The 25,602-nt window shown below is 44.2% G+C and overlaps 1 protein-coding gene across 1 annotated transcript in view; it reads left to right on the top strand.

Moving 5' to 3' along the window:
* LOC135511125 (zinc transporter 6-like) overlaps positions 1-10,435 on the top strand; it is a 76,972-nt gene extending 66,537 nt beyond the window's left edge. Inside the window, exons 11-15 of the mRNA XM_064932688.1 lie at positions 627-746; positions 2,415-2,517; positions 2,794-2,841; positions 4,167-4,235; positions 9,049-10,435. Of these exons, the coding sequence (XP_064788760.1) occupies positions 627-746; positions 2,415-2,517; positions 2,794-2,841; positions 4,167-4,235; positions 9,049-9,600 (892 nt within the window). The 3' untranslated portion in view covers positions 9,601-10,435. The remainder of the gene's footprint in view (positions 1-626; positions 747-2,414; positions 2,518-2,793; positions 2,842-4,166; positions 4,236-9,048) is intronic.
* The last annotated feature ends 15,167 nt before the right edge of the window (positions 10,436-25,602 follow it).

The following is a 25,602-nucleotide window of genomic DNA, read 5'->3' as shown; positions in this document are numbered from 1 at the left end:
TGTTTAATGCCCATTTATATGACAATGGCATTATGAAAGCAAGACATTTAAATTAGATCAGAAATGTGTAATTTATGAACACAGTGCAGCACATTCCAAACAGAAAATGTCATATCTGATCCAAAAACACAGAACGAATGCAGCCACCTGTCTGTAAAATAATACATTGACAAGTCTCAAGAATATATATAAAAAATGTATCTTCTCAGTATTTAACTAATCGGGACTTATTTAAAAAAAAAAATGCTTTGCCAAAACCTGTGTACATCACTTCAAATAGAAAACTGGGCTAAATGTGAGTGCTGGATGTCACACTGGATAAATGTGAGTGCTGGATGTCACACTGGATAAATGTGAGTGCTGGATGTGAGTGCTGGATGTATATAACACATTTTTGGAACATTACAATCACTTAGTCTCAGCAATATTAATGTTTTCACTTTTAAGATGGATATGTATATTACAGGTGCTCCTGTCCTGGAATGTTTGTGTGATTTCTTCAGTTACCCTTTAGTAATATGTGTTGTCAAAGTAACTCTAACCAGTTTAGACACTTTTTATACATTTGGAGCAAAACTGAAGGGTTGACTGGCTTTGTATAGTAATCTTATTTTGTATGTTTTCAGTTTGTGTGGGATTATCCCTGGCCTCAGCAGTGTCCTCCTGCCTCGAATTAATCCATTTGTCTTAATCAACGTGGCCGGAGCTCTCTCACTCAGCATCACCTACATGCTCATAGAGATCAAGTAAGTCCACCCCTCCGACACAGTGTAATGACATTCGTTAGTGGATTCGGCGGAAGTTATAAATCGAGACTGGGTATGATGAAGAATGTGTACTCTGAATAATGTGTTCTCACAAAGCCTTTGTCTGCCTGCTGTGTGTGCGACCTCATCCTGTTATCAACCTCCATGAAAACTCCTGACATGCAGTGCCTTCAGAAAGTATTCACACCCCTGGACTTTCTCCACATTTTGTCATGTTACTACAGCTTCAATTTTAAAATGGATTGAAATTTTGTGTCACTGGCCTATACACAATACCCCTTAATGTCAGTGTTTTTAAAAATGTTTACAAATTAAATGAAAATGAAAAGCTGAAATGTCTCGAGTCAACCACTTTATGGCAAGTCTACTGTAAATAAGTTCAGCAGTAAAAATGTGCTTAACAAGTCACAATAAGTTGCATGGACTCAGTCTGTGTTTAAGTGTTTAACAATTTATGACTACCTCATCTCTGTACCCCACATATTCAATTAACTGAAAGGTCGCTCAGTCAATCAGTGAATTTCAAACACCGATTCCACCACAACAACCAGGGAAGTTTTCAAATGCCTCTCAAAAAAGACCACCAATTGGTAGATGGGCTAAAAAAAAATCAAAACGCAGACATTGAATATCCCTTCGAGCATGTTGTAGTTACTAATTATAGTTTGGATTACAAAGATACAGGCATCCTTCCTAACTCAGTTGCCAGAGAGGAAGGACACTTCTCAGGGATTTCACCATGAGGCCAAAGGTGACTATAAAACAGAGTTTAATGGCTGTGATGAGAGAACTGAGGATGGATCAACAACATTGTAGTTACTCCACAAAACTAACCAAAATGACAGTGAAAAGGAAGTCTGTATTGAATAAAAATATTCCAAAATATGCATCCTGTTTGCAATAAGGCACTAAAGTAAAACTGCAAAAAATGTGGCAAAGAAATTAAATGTATGTCCTGAATATGAAGTATTATGTTTGGGGTAAAGCCAACACATCACTGAGTACCACTCTTCATATTTTCAAGCATAGTGGTGGCTGCATCATGTTATGGATATGCTTGTCATCTTTTTTTAGGAAACAAAGAAACAGAATAGAGCTAAGCACAGGTAAAATCCTAGAGGAAAACCTGGTTCTGTCTGTTTTCTAACAGACACTGGGAGACAAATTCACCTTTCACCAGGACAATAGCCTAAAACACAAGACCAAATACTGGAGTTGCTTACCAAGACGACATTGAATGTTCCTGAGTGGCCTAACTACAGTTTTGACTTAAATCATCTTGAAAATCTATGGCAAGACATGAAAATGGCTGACTACCAATGATCAACAACCAATTTGACAGAATATGCATATATTGTACATCCAGGTGTGCAAAGCTCTTACTCACAGCTGTAATCACTGCCAAAGGTGATTCTAACATGTATTGACTCAGAGGTGTGAATAGTGTAAATTAGATATTTCTGTGTTTCATTTTCAATACATTTGAACAAATTTCAAAAAATATGTTTCTAATTTGTCATTATAGTGGTATTGTGTGTAGATGGGTGAGAAACAACAAAATGTGGAATAAATTAAGGAGTATAAATACTTTCTGAAGGCACTGCAAATATTGTATGTGCTCCTAACTTTATAACTCTCTGACTGCAGTAATTACAATGCTGTGGACACGGCCTCTGCGGTGGCCATTGGCCTCATGATCTTTGGCACCATGTATCCTATGAGCGTGTACAGCGGGAAGGTGCTCCTTCAGGTAGGCTATCCAACCAGGTCCACAGCCTAAACTGGACTGGATCGTTGAATTCTCTTTAGGACGTGACGTGGATCAGACAACCATACTGTAACTCAATACTTATCTCTTGGAATGATTGTGAGATATGTTCGGTCCAAATTCTGTTTGGCTCGCACTGTTTGTTGTAAGAGAGTATGTTCTTTGATGGAATTTAACTCAGTAACTAATTGACTTATTGGACTTTGTGCTGTGTTTTGATGTGACTCAAATCTGTTTGCGTTGTGCTCTCCTCTTTAGACCACTCCATCCCATGTCATCGGTCAGCTTGACAAATTGCTCAGAGAGGTAAGACTTAGAACACTCATATGGGTTGAGTAACATCTGCTTTCATTTACAGATGTGTGGGAATACAACAAATTGTCATTTTAATCATGAGGATGGTCAGTCCTTGCATATATCGCTCTGTCTACAAATCTGAGTGGTTACACTTCTTCAGCACCATCCCTCAGGTATTTTTCAAAACGTGTGGGGAAGGTGAATGCTTTGGTTTTTTTCCAGTCCAAGATTGTCCCTTAGAAACGGGATAGGAGGTCAAATGAGGACAACCCTAGTGAAGTAATCCTAATCATAACAATATAACAAGGTTAATGGAATGTTCATATAATGCTACAGCTAGACATGAAATACATGTTAATAATAAGACATGTGAGACGGAATACATATAAACTATTTACATAATACAGGGATATTTACACAGTGATCAAACAGTTTACAGAAAACAGGTTATTTCCTCATTAAAAGAGCAATCTGCTGTTTCATCCATTTAAACATTTTGTTTTTATAAATGAATGATATGTACCTATTTGATTCTTGAATATAACCTCATGAGCTTAGTTCAACTGTCGTACCCAATCAGAACCCAAGTTATTTGCTTGTTTTACTCCAATGTTTGTAAAGAAAGTAAATGTAAATAAACACTATGTAGCCTCAGCATGGTTAAAACTATGACTTTGATATCATGGATGGTCAGTGCTTGCATCTATAGCTCTGTCTATGAATTTCAGAGGGGTTACATTCCTCCAGCTCCGTCCCTCAGCTTTTTATCATGCAGTGCCGGGGTTTACACTTCATTATTCTTTCAACTCTCCTTTTTAAGGCTTTACTCAACGGAATTACTTTTTTTTTTAAATCTGTTTTCCCTATGGTTGTGGAAGGCAAAGTGGGTAGCCAATGGGGACTTCTCATCTTTACTCCTACACATGACACTCAGTGATGTGTTTGCAGAGGGTTGTCCTCATTGACCTCTTTTCTATTACTTTAGGTCAAGCCCGTCCTATTTGGTTTCACTGCCTAAAGACAGCAAAACATTTTACATGTACCACATGCATTGTAGCCAATTTTGGTCTCTGTTTTATATTTTATATTTGTTGTGTATTTCACAGTGTGCAACAACTTACAATGATTCCCTACCGCCTTTGGGATCCTATTGTTGGGATCCCATCCATTTTCTGAATAGATCTAGTTATAGTTTTTCCAAAACATGCCAGTTGACTGGGGCTGGTTACATGGTCAACTGGTCCCTACAACCGTTGATAGGAAGATGTCAGTCTCTGCCCTCATGGCCTCTATCCCACTGTACATGTGTAAAACTGTACGTTCTCCCCCATCAGGTCTCCACTCTGGAGGGGGTCCTGGAGGTCCGTAACGAGCACTTCTGGACGGTTGGCTTTGGCTCTCTGGTACGTCATCATGGTTTTGTCACTGTTGTCCTCATTGTACCCAGCAGACTCCCAGTGCTATGCACCACGCTCTGTTTCCTCTGCCGGCTCCCCCCACCAGATGCCAGGAACACAAAGAGAACGCCACTCACCCTCATCATTTAGTTTAGTGGCCCCCTTGTTGTTTACGAACAATTGGCAAGGATTTGCTCACTCAAATGAAAAGGGGACAAGTTTCTCATGCGTTGCAATTTCTCTGTTGATTTAAGACTTTTAACTGCCTCCAACTTGTTTTTGACTGACAGGAATGCATTGCTTATTTCTAAATGATAGGGTTAGGGTGATATGATCATGTACTAGATTGCCTTACACAAGCATAGTCCCATGTATTCCTTTGTGTCCAAGAAGCATGCTGTGGATATCAAAGGTCAGATGCCAGTTTAATTAAACAGTCCTGTGTCGGTGAGGGGAAATTTCTGAGCACAGAGCCTCTCGTCTCCTGCCTCCAGGAGGCCATGTTATTTAATTTCAATTGTAAAGACTGAGTAGTCACACAAAAAGACAGAAGTGACATCATACTTCAATACAGGGTATATAGCATAAGGACATAAATGGTAAATAGCATAGAGACAGATGGTATATAGCATAGAGACAGATGGTATATCACATAAAGACAGAAATGTAGTCATTCTGGTTTCATTGAAACGCCTGAGATGTGAATTATTCAGTCTGTGGCTCTAAAAATGTTGCTTCACGTAAGAATGAATTAGGGAATTAAATACTGATTCTGTCTGGTCTGCTGCGATGTTAAATCTCATTCAATGAAATAACACATATTTGCACTCTGCCTAAAAGCAGCGTAATATAATGGTAACATTATGCAATAACAGCATCACTTCTGTCATATAGATAAAAAGGCCAGCTTCTTGGCTGTGCTAATTGCTGTGTGGACTAAGTTTATCCAGTAGTGTTGCTGCTGTGCCCAGTTGACACACTGTTCTCGCCAGACTGTATACCCTAGGGTACTGCCAGTAGAGTGGGAGGGAACTTGAGGGGGGTGGGATGGAACTCGAGGGGGGGAAGGAGGGAATTCGAGGGGGGGGGGGGGGAACTAGAGGGATGGCTGGCGGGAGGGATGGAAGGAGGGAACTAGGAGGAAGCGAGATGACTAGAGGGAGGGAGGGAGCTGTGTGGACTAAGTTTATCCAGTGGTGTTGCTGCAGTGCCCAGTTGCCACACTGTTCTCACCAGACTGTATACCCTAGGGTATTGCCAGTGGAGGGAGGGAGGAAACTAGAGAGGGATGAGGGAGAGGGGGAGGGAGAGAAGTAGAGGGAGGGAGGGAGAGAAGTAAAGGGAGGGAGGGAGAGAAGTAAAGGGAGGGAGGGAAAGAAGTAGAGGGAGGGAGAGAAGTAGAGGGAGGGAGTGAGGGAACTAGAGGGAGGGAGACAACTAGAGGTAAGGGAGGGAGGGAGGGAAGTAGAGGGAGAGACAACTGGAGGGAGTGAGAGAACTAGAGGGAGCAGGGGGGAGACAACTCGAGGGAGGGAGGAAACTAGAAGGATGAGAGAGGGAGGGACCTTGGCGGGAGGGATGGAGCAAACTGGAGGGGGGGTGAACTGGAAGGATGGAGCGAGGCAGAGAACTGGAGGGAGGGTACTGGAGGAAAGGATGGAGGGAGCGAGGCAGAGAATTGGGGGGAGTGAGGGAGTGAGCGGGGGAACTGGAGGGAGCGAGGCAAAGAACTGGGGGAGCAAGAGAACTGTAGGGAGGGAGGCAGAGAACTGTAGAGAGGGAGGCAAAGAACTGTAGGGAGGGAGGCAGAGAACTGTAGGGAGGGAGGCAAAGAACTGTAGGGAAGGAGGCAGCGAACTGTAGGGAGGGAGGCAGAGAACTGTAGGGAGGGAGGCAGAGAACTGTAGGGAGGGAGGCAGCGAACTGTAGGGAGGGAAGCAGCGAACTGTAGGGAGGGAGGCAGCGAACTGTAGGGAGGGAGGCAGCGAACTGTAGGGAGGGAGGCAGAGAACTGTAGGGAGGGAGGCAGCGAACTGTAGGGAGGGAGGCAGCGAACTGTAGGGAGGGAGGCAAAGAACTGTAGGGAAGGAGGCAGCGAACTGTAGGGAGGGAGGCAGAAAACTGTAGGGAGGGAGGCAAAGAACTGTAGGGAGGGAGGCAGCGAACTGTAGGGAGGGAGGCAGCGAACTGTAGGGAGGGAAGCAGCGAACTGTAGGGAGGGAAGCAGAGAACTGTAGGGAGGGAGGCAAAGAACTGTAGGGAGGGAGGCAGCGAACTGTAGGGAGGGAAGCAGAGAACTGTAGGGAGGGAGGCAAAGAACTGTAGGGAGGGAGGCAGCGAACTGTAGGGAGGGAGGCAGCGAACTGTAGGGAGGGAGGCAGAGAACTGTAGGGAGGGAGGCAGAGAACTGTAGGGAGGGAGGCAAAGAACTGTAGGGAGGGAGGCAGCGAACTGTAGAGAGGGAGGCAGCGAACTGTAGGGAAGGAGGCAGCGAACTGTAGGGAGGGAAGCAGCGAACTGTAGGGAGGGAGGCAGCGAACTGTAGGGAGGGAGGCAGCGAACTGTAGGGAGGGAGGCAGCGAACTGTAGGGAGGGAGGCAGCGAACTGTAGGGAGGGAGGCAGCGAACTGTAGGGAGGGAGGCAGCGAACTGGAGGGATGGAGAGAGGGAACTGGAGGGGTTGGTGGGAGGGAGGGAACTAGACGGGAGGGATGGAGCGAACTGGAGAGGGGGCGGGAGGGAGGGAGTGAACTGGGGGAAGGAGGGAGTGAGGCAGCAAACTAGAGGGAGGGAGCGAGAGATCTGGAGGGAGCAAGGGAGCGAACGAGAGCTGGTGGGAGGGGAGGGATGGAGCGAACTGGAGGTAGGGGGCAAACTGGAGCGATGTAGCGAGGCAGAGAACTGGAGGGAGGGAGCGAGGCAGAGAACTGGAGGGAGGGAGCGAGAGAACTGGAGGGAGGGAGAGAGAGAACTGGAGGGAGCGAACTGAGGGGAGTGAGAACTTGTGGGAGGAAGCAAACTGGAGGGAGGGAGAGAGGGAGGGAAGGAAGGAAGTGGAGTGAGGGAGGCAGAGAGCGAGTGAGATGGGGAACTGGAGGGAGAGAGGCAGAGTACGAACTGGAGGGAGGCAGGCAGAGTGCGAACTGGAGGGAGGCAGGCAGAGTGCGAACTGGAGGGAGGCAGGCAGAGTGCGAACTGGAGGGAGGGAGGCAGAGTGCGAACTGGAGGGAGGGAGGCAGAGTGCGAACTGGAGGGAGGGTGTCCAGAGTGCGAACTGGAGGGAGGGAGGCAGAGTGCGAACTGGAGGGAGGGAGGCAGAGTGCGAACTGGAGGGAGGGAGGCAGAGTGCAAACTGGAGGGAGGGAGGCAGAGTGCGAACTGGAGGGAGGGAGGCAGAGTGCGAACTGGAGGGAGGGAGGCAGAGTGCGAACTGGAGGGAGGGAGGGAGGCAGAGTGCGAACTGGAGGGAGGGAGGGAGGCAGAGTGCGAACTGGAGGGAGGGAGGGAGGCAGAGTGCGAACTGGGGGGAGGGAGGGAGGCAGAGTGCGAACTGGAGGGAGGGAGGGAGGCAGAGTGCGAACTGGAGGGAGGGAGGGAGGCAGAGTGCGAACTGGAGGGAGGGAGGGAGGCAGAGTGCGAACTGGAGAGAGGGAGGCAGAGTGCGAACTGGAGAGAGGGAGGCAGAGTGCGAACAGGAGAGAGGGAGGCAGAGTGCGAACAGGAGAGAGGGAGGCAGAGTGCGAACTGGAGAGAGGGAGGCAGGCAGAGTGCGAACTGGAGGGAGGGAGGGAGGGAGGCAGAGTGCGAACTGGAGGGAGGGAGGGAGGGAGGCAGAGTGCGAACTGGAGGGAGGGAGGCAGAGTGCGAACTGGAGGGAGGGAGGCAGAGTGCGAACTGGGGGGGGGAGGCAGAGTGCGAACAGGGGGGGGTAGGCAGAGTGAGAAATGGAGGTGGGAGGCAGAGTGCGAACTGGAGGGGGGAGGCAGAGTGCGAACTGGAGGGGGGAGGCAGAGTGCGAACTGGAGGGGGGAGGCAGAGTGCGAACTGGAGGGGGGAGGCAGAGTGCGAACTGGAGGGGGGAGGCAGAGTGCGAACTGGAGGGGGGAGGCAGAGAGCGAACTGGAGGGGGGAGGCAGAGAGCGAATGGAGGGAGGGATAGAGCGACCTGGAGGGAGGGATAGAGCGACCTGGAGGGAGGGATAGAGCGACCTGGAGGGAGGGATAGTGCGACCTGGAGGGAGGGATAGAGCGACCTGGAGGGAGGGAGGCAGAGAGCGACCTGGAGGGAGGGAGGCAGAGAGCGACCTGGAGGGAGGGAGGCAGAGAGCGACCTGGAGGGAGGGAGGCAGAGAGCGACCTGGAGGGAGGGAGGCAGAGAGCGACCTGGAGGGAGGGAGGCAGAGAGCGACCTGGAGGGAGGGAGGGATAGAGCGAACTGGAGGGAGGGAGGCAGAGAGCGACCTGGAGGGAGGGAGGCAGAGAGCGACCTGGAGGGAGGGAGGCAGAGAGCGACCTGGAGGGAGGGAGGCAGAGAGCGACCTGGAGGGAGGGAGGCAGAGAGCGAACTGGAGGGAGGGAGGCAGAGAGCGAACTGGAGGGAGGGAGGCAGAGAGCGAACTGGAGGGAGGGATAGAGTGACCTGGAGGGAGGGATAGAGTGACCTGGAGGGAGGGAGGGAGGGAGGGAGGGAGGGAGGGAGGGAGGGAGGGAGGGAGGGAGGGAGGGAGCAAACTGGAGGGAGGTAGAGAACTAGAGGGATGTAGAGTAAACAAAGACTGTCTCTTTAACTCCTTGTCTCCTCCACCGGATTTGTGTACAGGCTGGCTCCGTCCACGTCAGAATACGCCGGGATGCCAACGAGCAGATGGTGCTGGCCCATGTGACCAACCGCCTCTTCACCCTCGTGTCCACGCTGACGGTTCAGATTTTCAAGGATGACTGGATCCGGCCTTCCCTCGTGGCCGAGGCGCTCCCAGCCGGCACACTCAGACCCTCTGACTACGTGGGCCTGTCTAGCTTCGTCCCCCCTCCCCCCAAACCCTCGGAGGACATTAATTGTCTCACCTCCACCCCGTTTAAACCCAGCAGCCCGCCGCCAGAGTTCTCCTTCAACACCCCTGGGAGGCATGTCCACCCTGTGGTGCTCCCCAACACCCAGCCTCAAAGGCCTTACGGCATGGGCCTCAGCTACGGAGCCTCCCCCTACACCAGCATGCTCAACCAGGACCTAGCCCAGCCGGGGGTGGGGATAGGGATGAACCTGGGAATGGGTGCAGGGATGCCTTTGTCACAAGGTTTCAGAACTGCTTTAGGTGCAGCGCCACAGCGATTTGGAAGCATCCCTGTCCCATCACAGTACAGCCAGTACTGATGTTTAGAACATGAGGTATAGAAGTGGGATATTAGAGAGAAAATATTATGGTATTTATTTTTGATGGAACCAGGACATCCATTCTGACCATAGGTTGATTTTCTATCTTTGTATATGTTTTGTATTATTCTTCGAAAAGCTAATGAGTTGGAAATGAACTGTTGGCCTGTGTTCTTTCTTTGTATGCCAGTTAAAATGAAAAGTTATTCTGTTTGAGAATTGTGGAAGAGCTCTCGTGCTCTTAAGGCTTCAGTATTTGATTCAGTAACTGTTATTCCCTTGGTTGATGGCCATCACAAGATGGGAGTGATATAGGTAGAAAAAGTGACCTAATGAAGGGAAAATACATAATGGGGCAATACATACTCATGATCAAAGCATCACTTTGATACACTATAATGATTCCTGATGCTAACCTCATTGTGATGTATGTATTATACCTTCTACTATTTTATGGAAACAAATACATACTGTATCATTTTCCAGTTCAGTATAGTCAACAATAAATTAAATGCAAAATCACTGTAATTGCCCTATTGTTTGTCACATACTTGAACTTTTCAGGTCATGTCTATGTCCGTTGAAATACTCCAATGCGTTTGGTGACTCAGTGGGATGAGAATTGTCAGCTGTCTGCATTTTAAAAAATGCAGGTAGGCCTACTTTAATGTTCCAACATAATATTCCAATCGAAGCTTTAAGACGTTGTTAAAAAAAACACTTTCCATGGGCTACCTGTTGAGATGTTGAGGGTGAATGGTGAAGAGTATCATAAATAAAATTGAAGCATATAGGAGATGATTGTCTGGCATGTAATAAACACATTCCTCTTGAATTTGTTTTTCTTTTTGAGTTTTGTTTTAATTTCATGTTTACAGTATTTCATACAATGTGTGTTTGGAACATTTGTACATTTTAATTTTGCGTTTGGCTAAATAAAATTAGCCTTGCGAAGCCGGCAGCTTACTGCATGGATAGCGCAGCGTGAATCAGTCTGGTATTTGCCTCTTTTTTTTTTTTAAAGCACATCACAATAATCAAAAAAGAGGGGCTATACAAGGGCATGTAGGGAAATATGATATTCAGTCTAAAACTGGAACATGTTCCCTATGTACATATTAATATATGGCTAATATCAGTTCGCCCAAATTATAGGCTCATGGATGGGCAACATCAGAAGGTCCTTTTCTTGTTCATTTTTTCATGTTTTAAACATGCTCTCTTTAGAGCTCGTTTCCCGTCGCACCAATGTGTCACCATGGCATTTGTAGTTCTTTATAACAGCCTTTTTAGCAGATAATTAGCGTTACATTTTGGGGGCGTAAGGACAGGCGAATATATTGCTAAAAGTCATCTTGTCCTTCAGAGATTTACATGGTTATCAAAACGTCCAGCCAGGGTAAGTCTATACAAAACAGCCCTTTTTTAAAGTGTTTCTAAAATCCCCTATGGGAAAAATGAATGGTGGAAAACAATTGGAACCAGTTCCTTGTTTTGATCACTAGGTGTTATGGGTATTATGACTTATACTGTGGTACTCCATTGCACAGATAAATTACCAATGGTAAAGAAAGACTTCTCTGAGTCTATATTCTATAGTGAGCGTGAAGAAGCTGTAGGCACATTCAGGCTATTCAACTTTGTGTCATTAGGCTAAACCCAAAGGTTTCTTTGTGAAAGGTAAGACATCCAAAGTAAATTCCATTCGCCACAGGGCCAGAAGTCTCAATTGTAAAATATATTTTCTGACAAAACATCAAAGTCGACATATAGGCAAGGTGGTCTATACTAATATTATTTTTAATGCTTTTATTTAAAAGACTGAAAGTATTCCTTTGGTAGACATTTAATTCACACTGTTCTATCTGGACCTTGAGAAACAATGACACGACATTAAGGCATCTGTTAATCAAATGCACCAATTTGCTGAGTTGAAAGGAGATGTAAAACTAATAAATTAAGTCAAGTATGCATGCTATAGGGGTCCCAAAGATTAGCATAATAGAACATTTCAGACAGAAGTTGTCTAGAGAAGTTATCTCACGTTTCAGTACTTTCAAAATACTAGATCCCTTAGGGCAGGAATGGGCAACTCCAGTCCGTGGGGCCGGAGTGTTTTCACACCTTTTCTCCATCCCTAATAAACAACGCTGATTTAAACTAATTGTAAACTGAAAATCATGATTAGTTGATTATTGGAGTCGTGTGTTAGCTGCGGCTGGGGCTAAAGTGTGACACCAATAAGGCCCCCGAGGGCTGGAGTTGCTCATCCCTGACCCCTTATATTATTATAGAATCATTACAGCACCACATAACTTACTCAAACTGTAATTTCTCATTTGTTTCATCCCCCAAAAATGACTGGAATGTCTCATACATTGGTGGCATAGAAATTATATCAGCAGTGCTGCTTGGAAAGCTGCTGACTGAGAGGCTGTTTTCAATGCATTATTTGCACCTGTCTAAAGTGTATTCCTAAAGCTACATTCATTTCACTCTAAATGCCTGACACTTGATTCTCAGACATCCATCAGAAGCACGTTATCTGTGTGAAGGATATAGGGCAGGGGTATTCAACTCTTACCCTACGAGGTCTGGAGACTGCTGGTTTTCTGTTCTACCTGATAATTACACCCACCTGGTGTCCCAGGTCTAAATCAGTCCCTGATTAGAAGGGAACAATGAAAAACGCAGTGAAACTGGCTTCAAGATCCAGAGATGAGTTTTAGGTCTATAGGGTGTATATTTACAGCTTCTCCCAACATACAGTATTCAGACCCCTTCCCTTTGCTGGAAATTGAGCTCGGGTGCCTCCTGTTTTCATTGATCATTCTTGAGATGTTTTTAGAACCTGATTGGAGTCCACCTGTGGTAAATTCAATTGATTGGACATGGTTTGGAAAGGCCCCTATATTAGGCCCCAGTTGACAGTGCATGTCAGAGCAAAAAACCAAGCAATGATGTCAAAGGAATTGTCTGTAAACCTCAGAGACAGGTTTGTGTCGAGGCACAGAGCTGGGGAAGGGTACCAAAAAATTTCTGCAGCATTGAAGGTCCCCAAGAACAGTGGCCTCCATCATTCTTAAATGGAAGAAGTTAGAAACCACCAAGACTCTTCCTTGAGCTGGCCCGCCTGGCCAAACTGCGCAATCGGTGGAGAAAGGCCTTGGTCAGGGAGTTGACCAAGAACCCGATGGTCACATTGACAGAGCTCCAGAGTTCCTCTGTGGAGATGAGGGAACCTTCCAGCAGGACAACCATCTCTGCAGCACTCCACCAATCAGGCCTTTATGGTAGATTGGCTAGACGGAAGCCACTACTCAGTAAAAGGCACATGACAGCCCACTTGGAATTTGTCTAAAGTCACATAAAGGACTCAGACCATGAGAAACAACATTCTCTGGTTTTATGAAACCAAGATTGAACTCTTTGGCCTGAATTCCAAGCATCGCGTCTTGAGGAAACCTGGCACCATCCCTACTGTGAAGCGTGGAGGCAGCATCATACTCTGGGGATGTTTTTCAGTGGCAGGGACTGGGAGACTAGTCAGGATCAAGAGAAAGCTGAACGGCCAAGACCACGCAGAAGTGGCTTCGGGAAAAGTCTCTGAATGTCCTTGAGTGGCCCGGACTTGAACACGATCGAACATATCTGGAGAGACCTGTAAATAGCTGCGCAGCAACGCTCCCCATCCAACCTGACAGAGCTTGAGAGGATCTGCAGAGAATGGGAGAAACTCCCCAAATACAGGTGTACCAAACTTGTAGCACCTTTGGCAGCGTAATTGCTGCTGAAGGTGCTTCAACAAAGTACTGAGTAAAGGGTCTGAATACTTATGTACATTTGATATTTGATATTTTAATTTTTTTATAAATCTGTTTTTGCTATGTAATTCTGGGTTATTGTGTGTAGATTGATGAGGGGGGACAATTTAATACATTTTATAACAAGGCTGTAAAGTAACAATGTGGAAAAAGTCAAGGGGTCTGAATACTTCCCGAATGCACTCTATATTTATTAATAAAACATTGAGATGGACTTCCAAAATTAATTTCTCACAGTGAGTCCAGTTGTAAGGACTTGTAATAGTGTTGTTTTTTTGCAGACAATTGCAATTTGAGTGCATTTTGGTAATTGGTTTTTCTTTGGTATATTGTCCGGAGGGGGTGTGCGTGTCCATGTTCATTCTATTTTTCTGAATTCCCATTATCTTCCTCACACTTATCAGTCCAATTCATATATCTGTCAAGCATTAATTGTGTAGGCCACTGCAGCTCTCAAGTTGCACAGATGGGCTGAATGACTGTATACTGTAGATGTCCGATTCTTCTTCTGTTCTGTGTCATTTCTGTTTTGACATCTGTCAGCCAAATCAGTTGAGCTTTTGTTTTGTAAAAAGAAAGGCGTTATTGTGTGAATGGAGCTGTGCTTCCTGGAATGTCTAGACTACCACGCGGTGAAAGAAGCTCTTGGTGGGGTGTTAAAGGGGACACAGCTGGTGTGAACTTGTGCTAGCCCTCAGCGAACAACCCACGTCTCAGATATGCTATGAAAGCATAGCTGTCACATTGGATGAAGGAAAACATAGCTACACTGAACACAAAATATAAACGCAACGTGAAATGCTAGTCCCATGTTTCATGAGCTGAAGTAAAAGATCCCAGAAATGTTCCATACACCAAAAAAGCTTATTTCTCTTTAATTTTGTGTGTAAATCTGTTAAATTTCACTCTAAAATGTGCAGTTTTGTCACACAACACAAACCCACAGATGTCTCAAGTTTTGAGGGAGTGTGCAGTTGGTATGCTGACTGTAAGAATGTCCACCAGAGCTGTTGCCGGAGAATTTAATGTTAATTTCTTTACAACAAGCCGCCTCCAATGTTGTTTTAGAGAATTTAGCAGTACGTCACAACCTGCAGACCATATGTATGGTGTCGTGTGGGCAAGCAGTTTGTTGATGTCAACGTCGATGTCAACAGAGTGTCTTATGGTGGCGATGGAGTTATGGAATGGGCAGGCATAACCTTCGACAGTTGGCATGCAGACTATAAGAATGTTCACCAGAGCTGTTGCCTTGAGCATTGAATGTTCATTTCTTTACCAGAAGCCGCCTCCAATGTCGTTTTAGAGAATTTAGCAGTACGTCCAACCGGCCTCACAACCGCAGACCACGTGTATGGCGTAGTGTGGGCGAGCTGTTTGATGATGTCAACAGAGTGCCCTCTGGCGGTGGTGGAGTTATGGTATGGGCAGGCATAAGCTACAGACAACGAACACAATTGTGTTTTATCAATGGGCAATTTGAATGCACAGAATTACCATGACGAGATCCCGAGGCCCATTTTTTTTTAAGGTATCTGTGACCAACAGATTCATATGTGTATTCCCAGTCATGTGAAATTCATAGATTGGGGCCTAATGAATTTATTTAAATTGACGGATTTCCTCATATGAACTGTATCTCACCTTTCCCCAAATAGCCAAGGAAATGGTGGAAAAACAAGTAAGCTTCTCTGCAGAAAAATTCCCTCTGCTTTTACTTAATTTTATGCACTCTCAATCAAGTGACTTTATCATGTGACTCCCAACCACGTACTGTGTTGCTTTAATTAGAATGTGGATTGGAACAGACCACTTGATATCCTAATCTGATTGCCTGTTAGTTGCGTAAGAGAAGTGGACAATGCCCCCACTGTGTTAGACTCACTTTACCATTTTACTCAAGTTTACTATTTGAATAACTGTACATCATGTCTGGCAGCCTGACTTCATCTCTACCTCATGTCTGGCTGCCTGACTTCATCTCTACCTCATGTCTGGCTGCCTGACTTCATCTCTACCTCATGTCTGGCTGCCTGACTTCATCTCTACCTCATGTCTGGCTGCCTGACTTCATCTCTACCTCATGTCTGGCTGCCTGACTTCATCTCTACCTCATGTCTGGCAGCCTGACTTCATCTCTACCTCATGTCTGGCTGCCTGACTTCATCTCTACCTCATGTCTGGCTGCCTGACTTCATCTCTACCTCATGTCTGGCTGCCTGACTTCATCTCTACCTCATGTCTGGCTGCCTGACTTCATCTCTACCTCATGTCTGGCTGCCTGACTTCATCTCTACCTCATGTCTGGCTGCCTGACTTCATCTCTACCTCATGTCTGGCTGCCTGACTTCATCTCTACCTCATGTCTGGCTGCCTGACTTCATCTCTACCTCATGTCTGGCTGCCTGACTTCATCTCTACCTCATGTCTGGCTGCCTGACTTCATCTCTACCTCATGGGTTTGTGAAGATAAAAAAAGCTCATCCCACACACTGGGAACAATTATCCCACATTAATCTTGGATTTTACGAAGGCTATACATTCCTTCGTTAGACAACATCCTTCTGTTTTGTCGGAAGTGCTACTGAAATTACTTTTACACTTGTGACTCAATAGAGATTTTACATTTACATTTGATTAATTTAGCAGACGCTCTCATAAAGAGCAACTTACAGTAGTGAGTGCATACATTTTAATACTTTTTTCCAAACAGAGATATCTGTTTTCGGTTCTAAATACAGATACAATTTGTCAGTGAATGCCTGACATCTGAATAGTGTTAGAGTTCAGGGTTTTTAAAAAAGGGAGAGATTTAAAGGTGTACAAGCACCACTCTCCTGCTTCACAGTTCTCATTGAAGAAATGAAAATCCTCTACACACAGTGGAATACTCATTTATCTTTACTGTGGGATTTGACTAATGGCAGATGAGATCAGAATATCGTACCTGCAGTTTCTGCCCAGGTGTGTCCTTTTTTAGACCGTTTATTGTCTTTGGTGCCTGTAAACATTAGATCACGAAAAACAGAAGGGGGGTTGGAAAACGTTCTGGGACATGTCCTCCACCCAACCTGAACCAGATCCACAGGAAACAGAATCTTAATCCCCATGGTGCGCTAAAAACACCAATGGATGAGAGACAGTGTAAAGGCCCCTTTTAACACCGCCTATTCTGGAACGCCACTAAAGTAATGTGTGCCGCCGACCCAGCTCAGCCCGTAGGTTGTTCCTGTCCAGGAATGTGACAAGAGGGGAATGTTTCCATGATGGCTGCTGGTGGAGCCTGAAGACTCCCAGCTCTGCCAGGGGGTTCTCCTCTCAACCTGAACAGCCGCAGGGCACTAAAAGCCCCCAGCCAAGCTCGTCTCTCAGTGTGTTCTCCACGCCTGCCTTCCACACAATGCTAACAGCCCACCCCTACAGTCTGGCACAGAGACAGTGTGTCTGTTACTCCCCACCACTAATGATCTCCTAATCGCACTCGGGTCAGGGTCGCCAACTCACTGAAGCAGAACTGTGCCTGTCAGGAATGCAGGGGGCTTAGCGCCATTAAACTACTCATGTAGGCACCCCTCTCTCCCCTTGGACTGTCCTCACTGTAAACATATACACATAACCTCAGTGCCTCCGATATAGCCATCCACAGTGAACTGAATGAACATATGGCTTGTCTCAATCAAAGCACTAAAGGGATTTCCGGATATGTGGAATTTGAAGTAATTCTTGGGTGCTTGTTTTTGTGTTATTAGCAAAGACTGCATGCAATTTTCTAAATGAATGTATGCATTTGATGTGTTGCACCACATTCAGTGCAAGCTTAATATTTAGTGTAAGTTTATTTATCTACAGTCCCTTGTTACAAAATGCAAGGTGGTAACCCCTAGCTGTGTGTTTGTTTGTGTGGATGGTGTTGGCAGATCGGAAGATTTGATGGAGCGTTTGTGTAACATGATGTTGGCTCACAGACATGGCATTGAGTTGGTTTATAATGCATGATGTGGGACAGTGGCTGGAGGTTTATGCTGATATGGCAGAACTGTTGCATGAAGGATGATGCCAGTCAGTAACCTACTAGGTCTTGACAAAATTATATATTTTAACCTTCCTTTATACATCCTAATAGCAGGTCATTTAAAGCATTAGGTCTTCAAGTCGAGCATTACCGAAATGTCCACAAATATAGGTTGTCACACTCTGACAAAAAATGTCTCGATATACAAACAAGCTACACATAGAAACTTGCCATTTCTGGTTGTATTTCAAAGTGTAGCTGGCTTGCTTGCCCCTAGGATACCAGTCCAGTACGGATTGCGAAGACATTGACATAGGTTGACATGACAACATGCTCTGAGGAGGCAGCATGGTGTAAGGGAGAGTCCCATTTAAATGTCTTCCCTCCAAGTTGTAAATGTTATGTAACAAGGATTAACCCATTTAGAGGCTATAAATAGAAGTGTACACTGTGTACACTACAGACAGACATTTAAAGATCAGTGCATTTGTGACGGCTGATAGATTACATCCATACAGTCCGAATGCTTTATGTGATTCAAATTAAAATATGATTAGCTTCAGCTCTGGTTAGAATCAACAGTTTGTGGATCAGTTTGTGGAGTCTGGTCGAGTGGGTAACACCTCTCGTCTTTCTAAAGATGTTATTTAACTGTACTGTATTTAAGAATATATACAGCATATGTGAATAGTGTGTAAATAGTATTTTATTGTCCCCTGGAGACATTCCTATATATCTTTTTATTTTGTACATTGGGGGGGGGGGGGGTTAATGTAATTTATCTTGTTATTGTCTATTACTGCTCTGTACTTTGTCATGTATCTGTATATTTTATGTGGACCCCAGGAAGAGTAGCTAATGGGGTTCCTAATAAACTAAACCTTTGGAAACACCAGAACCATATACTCCCCCCTGCAGCGGGGATCCCGGTTGATCCCCGCATAAGGCCTAGTTGTTTATTCTCCCTCTACTACTCTGTATCACTGCTCCTATCCTGTCATTCAAATGATACAAATACATAAGGAGTTAGGTATTGTATTTTCCTGAAAAAAATAGGTGGGAAAAAGAATCAAGAGTTTGATCCAGACAGGACTTGACGTGCTACTGTAAAGGTCACCGGGGGTCAAATGCTGAGTGGTATTCTCATCAAGAATGCATTGTGTATTGACACTTAAAAGCCTCAATCGAGCATTTACTATCTTCTCATTGTGTTTGCTTATTAATTGCAGTTTCATCACATTGTGAGGCTTTTATAATCCACGATTTAATATGAAGAAATTATCAGGGAAACTATGATATTCTTTAGATTTGAAACATTTCATCTTGAGTCACTACAGTAGGGCTCATTCCCAAAACATGACAGACTAACCACAGGGGACTCTTTCTTGAATTATGAAAAGGGGGATGTGAGGTTGTCGTCCTCTCCTTCAGAACCCCAGTGCCGCTCCTCCCTGTCTGGATGACTGGGCGGGTGAGTCTCATGCTCTGTGTCAGAATGGAGCCACCAGGTCGCCCAGTGGGACGCTACATGACCCAGGTCAACCCTGTCTGACTGACTGCCTGACAGTGTAGTGGGCTGCTCTGTTGGGCTGTGCCTCTTTCCCCTTACCCAGCTGAGACCACACCACCAGACAGTAGATAACTGATCAGCTGGACTCTCCCCACTTTTGTGCCTATGGCAGTTGCTGGGATGAGATGTGCTCTTGGTGTGGTCCATTACCAACAGAGAAGGAATTATGTGACATCATATTGGATCGGATGACGTTTGAAATCCAGGGCCTCATGGTGATTCTGAGGCAGCATCATGATGACACAGGCTTTACTGTGACGAGCCTGAACCTTGTGAGTACAGTTCACATACTTTCCCATAGGTTGGTTCCTGTTGTTTCACTTTAGATGTTGGCTTATATCAGTCACCTGTTTAAATCCTGGGTATGGACATGAACAAGTTAATGTACAGATTTGATCATGTACTTTCTTGCTGCCAGTGTACACATAATTATTTGTTTGCAATGCATCTGTGGTGGAAGCTGTGAGTTGGTTATGTTAGAGAAGATCATCCGTTAAAAGAATCATTGAAATGTACTGTAAAACTCAATAGGATTCTCCTGTAATTGTATGTAGCCCGCTGATGACATGTTTGCTGTGCTGTTATACAGCACATTAGTGCCAGGTTTGGAGAGTTATCCAACATGCTACTGTTGCATGACTGCTGTCTGTGGGGGGTGATTTCGAGATTGACCTCCTAGTCATGGAGGGCCTAAATGTGTGAAGGTGTGGGGCATCCTTTCAAGCGAGCATTTGGCAAATCTCCACTTAATCTTCAAACCTCTCGGTAGTCTACTATATAGCTCTTTTCTAAATGATTAGTAGAAAAGACCGACCCATTGTTCACCACAAGTAGATATAATCATACACCCGAACACAGGCTGAGATGACAGAGAATGATCAAAGTAAGGTTTTAAATCAAATGTCTTGAAACACACCTGAGCAGATTGTAGTGGTATGGGTTCCGTAGCGGACACTCTCTCCTCCAGACCAAACCATTAGAAGACTTAATGGTTCAGTACATTGACAGCCATGACACTATGTTTAACTATGTTGAATGTGAATGAGTTTCCTAGATGTTGTATATTAATGTTTTGGGTGGGAAACATCTCCAGATATATAGCCTGCAGTGGTCTGGTGAGTCTCTCCAATAGACTGACATTACTGAACCTCATGAGTAGTCAATAGGCCAGTCCTCTGAGGATGCTATCATTTATGGATGAACTGACTCCCTCCATCTACTGTAAAGTGTTAGACATGACATTGCAGTACCTTTTGCCTCCACTGTTGGCACAATACTCTACCTCTTTATACTGTGGAATGACTGGGTGAGCTTCAGCAATCATATAGGGGATAGGGTATAGGGGATATGGATTAGGGGATAGTGGATAGCAGTGATGATTCTAAAGCACATGAGCCATACTCAACAGAGGGCCGAGTGCCTGCAGGTTTTCGCTCCTCCCTTATACTTGATTGATGAATTAAGGTCACTAATTAGTAAATAACTGCCCCCACCTGGTTGTCTAGGTCTTAATTGAAAGGAAAAAAACAAAAACCCAGCAGACACTAGGCCCTCATGGAATGAGTCTGACACCCCTGGTCTGAATGGTACATTTGGATACTTGCACACACCTGAAGAACACTATTTGTCTTTTCACACTATTCATCACTATTATAATCAAATAAATATATATATATATAATAAATAAATATAAATATAATCAAATGTGAAATAAGGTGAAATATATATATTATTTTAAATCACTTTTCTATTGTTGTCCTGACCATCTTTTCTGGGCAATTCCATTGTATGTGTTTGTTACATGGAAAACATGCATTCAGATTATCCTGTAATCTCTGTTTGTATCTGTGAGTTGATTGAGACTGTTCTTTCCAACCCATTTCATTGTATTTTTACTGTAACATGGGATAACAAAACCATGTCTGTTTTGATTACAAAATTGTCCTGCTTTATTTACTACACTGAAGAAAAATATAAATGCAACATGTAAAGTGCTGGTCCCATGTTTCATGAGCTGAAATAAAAGATCCCCGAAATGTTCCATATGTTCAAAAAGCTTATTCCTCTCAAATTCTGCGCACAAATTTGTTTATATCCCTGTTAATGAACATTCTGACAGGTGTGGCATATCAAGAAGCTGATTAAACAGCACGATCATTACACGCACCTTGTACTGGGGACAGTAAAAGGCCACTCTAAAATGTGCAGCTTTGTCACACAACACAATGCCACAGATGTCTCAAGTTTTGAGGGAGTGCGCAATTGGCATGCTGACTGCAGGAATGCCCAATAGAGCTGTTGCCAGAGAATTTCATGTTGTTATAGAGAATTTGGCAGTACGTCTAACCGGCCACACACCCACAGACCAGGACCTGCACATCCGGCCTCTTCCCCTAGGGGATCGTATTTCTGTCTGTAATAAAGCCCTTTTGTGAGGAAAAACTCATTCTGATTGGCTGGGCCTGGCTCTCAAGTGGGTGGGCCCATGCCCTCCCTGACTCACCCATGGCTGCGCCCCTGCCCAGTCATGTGAAATCCATAGATTAAGGTCTAATTTATTTAAATTGACTGATTTCCCTATATGAACTGTAACTCAGCAAAATATTTGAAATTGTGACATGTGGCGTTCAGTATACATCACTCAACCTGCTTTTGTTTCATGTCAACAGGGCAGTACAAAACATGCTCTTCTTACAGTTTTTGTCTACAGGATGTAAGTCATGCTCATTGTAAGGCATCTCAACAAGCAACGTGACGCTCATTAGACAGCTCAGATATGGAGACAGTGTTGTTATGTGTTTTTCCTGTTATGAGTTCATGTGTGTTATCCTGTTTGGAGTATTTTTTTTCTCTAGCGTGAAGGCACAGCTGTGTGTGTGTGTGTGTGTGTGTGTGTGTGTGTGTGTGTGTGTGTGTGTGTGTGTGTGTGTGTGTGTGTTTACAGTTTGTTTCTGTTTAACGGCATAATGTTACAGTGGTGTGTGTGCGTGTATGTGTGTGTGGGTGGAGGAAACTTGTTTGCATGTGTTCAGTCAGTGTGTACTGGGGAATTCCAGTTCTGATCTGTTCCACAGTCTGTTAGACAGGGCAGTTTGTGGTTCCCTAAGCAGAGAGACTTTCATTAGCTTTGATGATCACATGTATGATCACTGATTTGAGGTCTTTCCTTCCTTTGATTGTCATGGGTTGCAGATGTCCCAGAAAACTGACTGATGGTGATTTGATGGTGATTGTAAATAGTAGCACTCCAATTGATGTTATGTGGACTTTTCTATCATACTATTTAGGGAAAATGTAAGGACAGTGTGCTCTCTCACGCTTTCTACTGGGTTGTAGTCTGAGGCTCACAGGAAATAAAACTACAACTTATACATTAGTACCACTGTCAAATGCCAAACTTGACCCTTTTGACCTAGAGTCAAGAAGTTCAGTGACAAGTAATCTAGGCCTAAAGGGACACTGTATATCAGTAGCATTAAACGCACGTCAACACCTTTTATACCCCTTTTTTATTTTGTTAGAGTGATTCCACACCTATTGTGGAAAAATGCATTGAATGTATGGGGAGCGTTACATGTTTCACCGCGACCGGCGATCGGAGTTTACCCACCTATTTTTGTACCATTACATCACTGATCAGTAACCCCTTGCCAAACTACTGGTTTGAAGATATTTAACATTTGTTATCAAAAACAAATGGCAAAATCTCATTGTAGCTCGGGAGTCTTCACTGCTGTTTAGCAGTGTAGTCCTGGTTTGCAGCAGTATATTTTTCCTGATTGGAATCAAGTTAACAAAATTGGATAAGGGATCATTTTTTCCTGTTGTTCAGGGGTCTATAATGCAATTGTGGGAGTCAATAGCAATCACAGTATTTTGAAGGTTTGCATAAGGTATTTACATGGGTGCATAAACCAGAGGGATTTTCTGTGGGATTGAACCCTGGGGCAGCAGTTCATGTACGTGCTGAACACACTCTATAATGACCAGAGAGCAGCTACAAGCTGCTTCAAGATTTAAACATGTTTATTTGGATTCCAGAAAAACCGAAAACAGAATAACCCCAGTAGTTATTCTATTTTTCACCATTGTTTTTAAAGAGGGGTTTTAGCCAAAGAAGAGATTGATTTGAATTGCTTCTTTAGTAGTTGTTTTTCTTTTTCTATTTTGAAGTGACGGAGGCCTACCTGGGTCTTTCTTGATGGAACAAAAACAAAAACAGCTTAATGTTTTCACATTTAACTAAATCATTTCAAATCCCAATGCCACAATTTTGATATTCAGTGTTTGCCCAAATGAGTACAAGAGACATAAATAACAATATTTTTTGTAATGCATGTTGTTGCAAGATGTTTAAATCCTAATTTAGTGTACTTCATATTCTTCCAATAGGGGTTTAACTATGGAGAGACGCTGGGAGTGCCTTCACTGTCTCAGAGCCAGATGGAATAGGTTACAGAGATGATAACACACTGATCACAGGATCCTGTATGGTCCCCACACAAGCTTTGAAAGCATTGAGAGAATGAAAGATTATATTTTACAAACAGACCATCAATGAACAGTAAAAGGTGATGACACTTTCATGGAAATGGGTATGAATGAATGGATGTAGTTAGATGGGGATAATGTTGCTTTTGAACGCAGAAGGAGCAAGAAGGCTAAACTAGTTTCAGGCCTTGGTGTACTGTATCTGTATCATTATGTGATGGTCTGTAGCTAGTCAAGCTAAATGGGAAGTTTCAATTTCAAACATAAGGCAGTTATTCAGGAGAAATGGCTTGAGAGTGTTGCGTTGGTGAAGAATAATAATAATAATTTGGTGGTTGAGCCTTATTTCACACATGTACAAGTGCACCCATGTGTGAATTAGTCATGTGTTTTTTTGCATATCCCAACTCTCCCTGAAACACCCTCGGAGAGTGGGGTCACGGCCAAGGTCTGACATTGTTAACTGCGACAGATTTTTCACCTTGTCGGCTCGACGATTCAAACTAGCAACCTTTCAGTAACTGGCCAAACGCTCTAAACGCTAGCGGTTGTATGGGGGTTGAATCTAATCTGATCCAGTAAGATTGTAAAACTGTTTAGTCTTGAATTTCATCTTGGCTTCAAGGAGGCTTTAAAAAAAAGAGTTGTGTTTACACAAAACAAACATGTGTTTATGACCTTGTCCTTAGGGACAGATATGTATGTACTGGAGGGAGGGAGGGGTGAATGTACTGGAGGGAGGGGTGTTCTAAAATAGGGTAGGATTGTCAAACTTCTGTTTTTGCTTTGGGGAGGGTTGTGTGTTTTTTCATTTTATTGGGCCCAGGGGAGGGTAGTCACGGCCCTGGTTTACATTTGCTCTTCTGCTCGTATTTTTCCTATAAACACTGGCTTGACTTATCTTTTGATATTACCCTAATAAAGTTTAGAAACGTTTGTGAAGGTTTGGTATGGTGTGGCTATTATTAAGCTATAGCTACTGCAGGCCTGTGATATAAAGGCAGTGCAGCCCCAGCACTCAAACTGTCTCCGACAGTTGAATTTGATGTGAGGAAGACCAGAGTTACTCCTGTAATCTAAGAAATATAACTCTTATACAAAATATTCTGATCGAAAATTAACGATTTAGCCTCCTTCCCTACGTCTATATCTGTATAGCAGAAGCAGTAGCCATCTGACATAAAGAAATGCATGTCAGTGACGTAGCATGCCACCAGCATATCTCTATCTCTTTCTATCTCTCTGGGGTTAGGCATAAGCTTCTCTTCCTTTTTATATAGCCTATATATACAGTAGTGTTCAAACGTTTGGGGTCACTTAGAAATGTCCTCGTTATTGAAAGAAAAGCACATTTTTTTTGTCCATTAAAATAACATCAAATTGATCAGAAATACAGTGTAGACATTGCTAATGTTGTAAATGACTATTGTAACTGGAAGCGGCTGATTTTTTTAATGTAATATCTACATAGGGGTACAGAGGTCCATTATCAGCAACCAATACACCTGTGAACAGTGAAGAGGCGACCCCTGGCCTTCTAGGCAGATTTCCTCTGTTCAGTGTCTGTGTTCTTTTGCCCATCTTTTCTTTTTATTGGCAAGTCTGAGATATGGATTTTTCTTTGCAACTCTGACTAGAAGGCCAGCATCCCAGAGTCGCCTCATCACTGTCGACGTTTAGACTGGTGTTTTGCGGGTAATATTTAATGAAGCTGCCTGCTGAGGACTCGTGAGGCGTCTGTTGCTCAAACTAGACACTCTAATGTACTTGTCCTCTTGCTCAGTTGTGCACCGGGGCCTCCCACTCCTTTTTCTATTCTGGTTAGAGCCTGTTTGCACTGTTCTGTGAAGGGAGTAGTACACCGCGTTGTACGAGATCTTCAGTTTCTTGGCAGTTTCTCACGTGGAATAGCCTTCATTTCAAAGAACAAGAATAGACTGACAAGTTTCAGAAGAAAGGCCTTTGTTTCTTGCCATTTTGAGCCTGTAATCGAACTCACAAATGCTGATGCTCCAGATACTCAACTAGTATAAAGAAGGCCAGTTTTATTGCTTCTTTAATCAGAACAGTTTTCAGCTGTGCTAATATAATTGCAAAAGGGTTTT

The sequence above is a fragment of the Oncorhynchus masou genome, chromosome 23, assembly GCF_036934945.1.
Source record: "Oncorhynchus masou masou isolate Uvic2021 chromosome 23, UVic_Omas_1.1, whole genome shotgun sequence".
Taxonomy (NCBI): Eukaryota; Metazoa; Chordata; class Actinopteri; order Salmoniformes; family Salmonidae; genus Oncorhynchus; species Oncorhynchus masou.
This window is presented reverse-complemented; position numbering and strand designations above follow the sequence as displayed.